This window comes from Vigna angularis, chromosome 7 (genome assembly GCF_016808095.1).
Source record: "Vigna angularis cultivar LongXiaoDou No.4 chromosome 7, ASM1680809v1, whole genome shotgun sequence".
NCBI classification, from domain to species: domain Eukaryota; kingdom Viridiplantae; phylum Streptophyta; class Magnoliopsida; order Fabales; family Fabaceae; genus Vigna; species Vigna angularis.
Genome location: NC_068976.1, coordinates 30,040,638 through 30,047,303, shown reverse-complemented (window position 1 = coordinate 30,047,303; position 6,666 = coordinate 30,040,638). Strand labels below are relative to the sequence as shown.

The window sequence follows — 6,666 nt, the reverse complement described above, 5'->3', positions numbered from 1 at the left end:
GGGGTGAATTGGTTATATACTTTTATTTTGCCTTTTATTATTTTTCTCTTAATTTTTCTTACTGAGCAGATAATTAAATATAAATGACAGAGTAAGAGAAAGAGAAAAATTACACAGATGATTTTATCCTGGTTCAGATCACTCGGATCCTACGTTCAGTCGCTTATCTCAAACAAGATAAACCTTTTTCACTAACACAAAACAGTTACAAATATTAATCACAAAGAAAAACAATTTGTAAGAGTTTAGAAATACCACCTCTCTTGAAACCACAAGAGACGAACTTACACTTCCTTTGAATCTTCACAAAGGATGACCACCTCCTTCGAATGCTACACAAAGGATGATTCTCTTCCAGGCACTTCCTCGGATACACCAAGGATGAACAAGCTATTCCTCTGTCACCGCAGTAGCACTTCAGGACTTTGCAGACAAGAGTTTCCTTAGCTTCAACAATCTCACAGAGTTCTCAAAGAGTTCAGAGATCTTTAGCACAAGGGAAGAGTTATTTTTGAGATAAAGAGTGAGTCATTTTATAGACTCAGCCTAATACCCTTCCATTCTTCGAAAACGGGCCATCTAACGCATTTAATCTATTATTACTAGTATTAATCGATTACAATGAGTACAACGGCTAGTTTTTCAAATCTGAAACACCCAACGGCTAGTGTTAATCGATTATTCTCAGAAATAATCGATTAACTAATCGATTATTATTAGCTTTAATCGATTATTATAGAGGCAATTGGGTTTTCAGTGCCAGCCTCGTTTTAATCGATTAAAACTGGGTTTAATCGATTAAAACAGCTTGTGGACGATTCTCAACAGTAAATAAATCAAATATAAATTACAAGAATCAACCCTAATACATATTTGAGCACTATTACATCAACTTTGATTATTATAAAAGCTTTATAGAATACAGAGATCTTCAATCTGTCTTTATGGATCTTGACTTGTGCAAATCTGTTCATCATCAAAACTTCATCTTTGATTTTTGCTAACAAAATATAGTATAATTTAATTAATTATTATAAATAAGGAATTCTAAAATTATTATTTTATAAATTTAAATTAAATAAATAAAACAAGCTAACTTTAAAAGAACTATTTTGAAAAGGTATTCTCGCATTTAAATTAAGTTCTTTAAAGTTATTATAATTTTACTTTAAAGTTATTATCTTTTTAAATTAAAAATAAGGTTAAACTATTCCGTAATCATTTTTTTTGTTGGATTTTTTTCAAATAGGTACATTTCTTATTTTTTGTCCTAATTGGGTCCTTAAAAGTGAAAAATTAAAACAATTGACTATTTATCGTTAAATTGGGTTAACGAGATTGTTTTTCAGGTGACGTGTTAGTATGAAGTGGATTAATTTAATGACGTGGCCTCTTAGGTGGAAAATGTGTAATTAAAAAAAATTTCTAAAATCTGAAATCAAAACTTGATCAAATTAGGGTAGATGAAAATCAAATTGGGAAGAGAGTCTTCGTGATCCAGATTGGAGACGCAACAAATTTAGGATTGATAGAGTTGGAGATTGAAGTGAGTTTTAGCGAGATTTATTGTATGATGTTCTCGCAAAAATAGGGTTCATTCACCCACAACGACAACAATGGAGATGGTTGAATGTGGATGGTTATCGGAGGCTCTAAAGGCTATTGCAAAAATTTCCAATCATGGCCAGGCTAGAACTACCAAAACCAAGACATTTTTGAATGGCTAACGATCGAAGCGACTCACAAGGAAAACATATAGATATATATTTTCTACAAACCTTGAGTAGCAAGTGACACTAGTTTCTGCAGACCTTGAGTAGCCCCTATAACCCAAAAACCCCTTTCTATGACATTTTTTAGACCACAGAGGACCATATTTGTTATTGCCCTTCCGTAATGACAAATAACAACCAGAGAGAAATCAATAATATTGTCGTTCAATAATGTTGCTCACCAAGCTTTCAACAAAATAACTTCCTCACGCATGCTCATTCCCCCAAAGAGAAAGAAAAGAGAAAACATTTTCTTTAGAGAAAATAAAAAAGTGTTCTCGGTAAACACCTTCATCTCCGCAAGTCTCCTTCGTCATAAATCCATCAACCTGCAAACTCAGAGACATCACAAACACAAAAACAGAAACCCATTACAAGTTCATCTCTCTCACGCAAACAGAAACATAAAAAAAACCCAATCTCGAAGGAGAGGCCCTGAGAGACATTGGACTCTACTCCAATCTCGAATTCTATGAATTTGTGATTTATTGCGTCTTTAATCTCGAACCCAATTTGATTTTGATAAACCCTAATTTGGTGATGAACCCTGAGCATCAATTGTTAGGGTTGAAGATAATGAAGGGAACGATTGAAGATGATGAATCCTAATTTGAGTTTCATTTCTCATAAACTTTTTTTTTAATTATATATTTCATGTAAGCTGTTCTAAATGTGTCACATATTACAAATTTACCACGTGCTCTCAGATCATCAAAAACTTAACTTGATTAACCCAATTTAGTCAATTACTTCAAATTTTCACTTTTAGAAACTCAAATAAAAAAAAATAGATCTATCTTAAAATAACTACACACAATAAAAATTGAGTTAAGTAGTTATAATAAAAATTATTTTTATAATTAATTTTTATGAAAATTATTTATAATTTAATAATATTTATTTAATTTTAATAATTAGTATAGTAATTATTTTTTTAATGATAAGAAAAAAAGGGTTTCTAGTATTTATAAGAACACTTACAGAGTAACAGTCCCTGTATGCTACATTGTACTGGTACAACTTCTCGTCCTCTCTTTACCGTCTCTACAATTCCTTATCGGATTCCAATCATGTCTGGGAATTACGATCAAGATGGTGGCGGATACGGGCGTAACGACGGCGGTGGTTATGGTGGTCGGGGAGGTGGAGGATTCGGCGGACGAGGTTTCGAATATTCTCTCTATTTTTTCTTCCTTATCTTTTTTGAATCGTAAAATGTCTTAAATTTGTGTTAATCGCAACAGGTGGGTATCAAGGTGGGGATCGTGGTGGTAGAGGTAGTGGCCGCGGCGGCGGAAGTGGTAGAGACGGTGACTGGCGTTGCCCTAACTCAAGGTTTGAGATTTTAACCCTCCGATTTGCTTTTCTTATTTTTGCCCCCCTTTTTTTTCTGGAGGATATTTTGTGTTTTCAGTAGCTGGAATGGAACTGTGGATATATAATACACCTAATTATTCTTATGTTTCTGTATTTGATTGGAAAATTGGTATTATTATATAGTTGTGGAAATTTGAACTTTGCGAGAAGGGTTGAATGTAACAAATGTGGTGCTCCTTCTCCTGCTGGTGCTAATGATCGTGGTGGTGGTGGTGGTGGTTATAATAGAGGGGGATTTGGCAACAGTCGTGGGGGTAGATCTGGTAACTATGATGGAGGAAGAGGTAATGGTTATAATAGTAGTAGGGGGAATAACAATGTTGGTAGAAGTGGGGGAGGCAATAGAGGTAGTCAAGGCAGAGAAGATGGTGGCTATGGTCAAGTTCCTGCACCTGCAGCCCAATCTTATGGTGGGGCTGGTGGGAACTATCCACCTGCATACAATTCTTCTGGTGGGAGTTCAAATTATGAAACTGATGCAGTTCCTCCGCCTGCTAGCTATGCTGGTGGACCTGCATCTTATCCTCCACCACATGGGAGTAATGCTGGTGGTTATGGCGGCGGAGATTCCCATAATGGTGGTAGGTCTGGTCAACCGGTTGGATATGATAGTGGTTATGGTGCCGGTAGTCAAGGTGGATTTGGTGGAGCTCCTGATGAGCCGCCTGCTAAGGTGAAGCAATGTGATGAGAATTGTGGGGATTCCTGTGACAACTCTAGAATCTACATATCAAACTTACCTCCGGATGTTACTATTGAAGAATTGAGAGAACTTTTTGGAGGCATTGGACAAGTAATATTCTGATCTGTTGACTTTTGTGCGAGCTCTATAAAGAGAGTTATTTGTTCTATGAGCAATGGTTTGAATGAAAAATACCATTTTCAAAGTAAATTATCATATTATCCATTTTCTTACCGAACATGCATGTGTATGTCAGTGAATTATGCATTATTTACACTGGAAATAGTTGAACCTCTCGTGGCTTCCTGAGCATATTTGTTAATTTTTCTCGTGAAGTGACAGAACAAGCTTTAGATTTTGTTTCCTGTTTTTATTTGCATATCTCTGATTTTGCAGATGTGTTGAGCTTCACACTCTCATGTCTATTTAACTGTTTAGGTTGGAAGAATAAAACAAAAGAGGGGGTACAAAGATCAGTGGCCTTGGAACATAAAGCTATACACTGATGAGAAAGGAAACAACAAGGGTGATGGTTGTCTTGTGTATGAAGACCCTTCCGCAGCACATTCTGCTGGCGGTTTTTACAATAGTATTTGATCTAACTGCTACTACCCCTACTTTTGTGACTACTGTTTATCTTCTATCATAAAGAGACACTTAACATTAATCTTTCATCTCAGATTATGATTTGAGGGGTTACAAAATTGCTGTTACAATGGCTGAAAAGTCTGCACCAAAAGCCCCACCTGCATATAACCATGGGTATTCCATATTTCAATTGTTCATCATTTTTCACACAGTTGCTAACTGTTGCCATTGAAAATGACAGCTCTTGAAATGCGTGAATGAGTTACTCAGAATATAATAATTAATTGATGAAAGGCCGCTATTGATTTTTATTCTAGGGGTTGAGTTGATTAGAGTGGGATGTATTTTGTACTATAATAGTTTTAAATGTATTATTAACCATACAAATGACTTCCTAATTCTCAGTAATAATTGTTTGTGTTTTTAAATTAATGTAGTAACTTTTGTTATATGTTTTTAAATTCTACAGGGGCAACAGGGGTGGCTATGGTGGAGATAGACGCAGAGACAATTATAGAGATGCAGGTGGTTCTGGTCCAGATAGGCGAGACAATTACGGTGGGAATCGTTCACGACCATACTGAGGGCTTCAACAGAGAATATTTTATGTACTATGTTTTACGGTCTGAGGGATTTGTTGTATTCTATTGGCGGGTAACTTGAGATGATAGCAAAGAGGTAGGTTGTTCACTTACTTTTACATGACCTCTTTGCTCCTTTTTTATGTCACTTGCTGGTGGGATTTTAATTTTAGGCGGAAATTATTTTGGTCATGTGAATGCTTTTAAAGAGGCAAGTGCATAATCTCCAAGCTGCTAAGGTGGGTTTTAATTTCTTTTCTAGTGACTCCTACTTTCATGAAAACATGTTCTATTCTTAGCTGTGTTATTTTCTGGATAAATCCCCTGCATCCTTAGCTCATCTGTCATCTGGTTTAAACAGCTGGTGGGATTAAAGGGATGTTTTATGTTAAGTCATAGTTCCATGGATCAAGTAATCCCAAGTAGAGAATATTGGCATGGTAATCTATATTTACTTTTTTCTTAGAAGAAAAGGTGTTTCCTGGCCGCATGTTGTTGCACTTAACCTTAACATCTATATAACAAGTTAAAGCTATACAATCATAACCTTTGTTAACTGAACGTTGAATTCATGCTGAAGTTAGGTTACATGATGAGTACGTTTGTTTGAATTGTTTAAGCTTTATTAGCTATTAAGAAGTTCAATATAAAGCTATTTGAAATCAGTAATGTTATCCATAATGACCTAATAAAAGAATGCAAGTTCTCGAACTAATGAAATTCCTTTGTTTTTTAAATTCATCAAAATTTTCGTGTTGTCTATTTTGTTGCACTTGGAAGATTCAAGTTATTTTTTGTTTGCTTCATTTTTTCTTTTTGAAATAACTACTACCCATCGGAGAGGAAGATTCCTTTTTATTGTTTTGCCAAATTTCATCTGGTTGGAACCTTTATAACTGTTGCCAGTTAGCAAATAGTTGTTTTATTTTCTATTAAAATTATAGTGTTGGTTATGGCTACAGCGTGGAGAGCCTATAGCTATGGATGATCATAACAGTTGTCTGATTGGTTGCATACTTCTTCCAATTGTTTAATGATATGACTAAGGACAGTTGTGCTGGGAGGAGTTGCTAGACTTTAGGTTCACACATTAACGATCCTTGGTGGTTTTGCTTATATGTATCATCAAGCAAATATTTGTTCGTTTAGCTTCTTGTATTCCACAGATTTTCACCTATTATTCTGAATGGTAAAGAATATGCCATTTCGACCATGTCGACCCTTCTTAGGCTTCGTAGTCTTCCATCGGAGTTCTGGCTGGATTAAAACTCTGCCGTGTGTTGGCCTTTCTTGGCTTTGATCATCTTGCAGGTAGCTGCTTGAAATGTTGTCGTTTGGCCGTGCCAAAATATGTTTTCTTTGTGGCTGTGTTATTGCATAGATTGTTGACATAATTGGTCCACTAGACCGTCTTTTAGGTAGATATAAATATATTAATTGTTGAAAACATTTATGTAATAATATGTAGATTTTTCATATCTTATGGTTCGATGAAAATTTGATGGGCCACAAATACTTTTTCGTTTCAGAACATTTGATTCGGGCATTTGTTTCTAATATTTGTAATGACTCACTATGTAGGATTGAGATAGTGTATAAACACGTTTCTAAAAATGGGTACTTTTCTTTTATTCATGACTAGTAACTAGTTGTATTTTTGAAAGGA

The 6,666-nt window shown here is 35.1% G+C and overlaps 1 protein-coding gene across 1 annotated transcript; it reads left to right on the top strand.

Moving 5' to 3' along the window:
* The first annotated feature begins 2,768 nt into the window (after positions 1–2,768).
* On the top strand, positions 2,769–5,473 carry LOC108338707 (transcription initiation factor TFIID subunit 15b). Its single transcript, XM_017575754.2, has 6 exons — positions 2,769–2,936; positions 3,017–3,107; positions 3,273–3,942; positions 4,270–4,420; positions 4,512–4,593; positions 4,889–5,473. The coding sequence occupies exons 1-6, from the start codon at positions 2,771–2,773 to the stop codon at positions 5,001–5,003; spliced, it is 1,275 nt and encodes a 424-aa protein (XP_017431243.2). The 5' UTR covers positions 2,769–2,770; the 3' UTR covers positions 5,004–5,473.
* Positions 5,474–6,666: the final 1,193 nt, after the last annotated feature.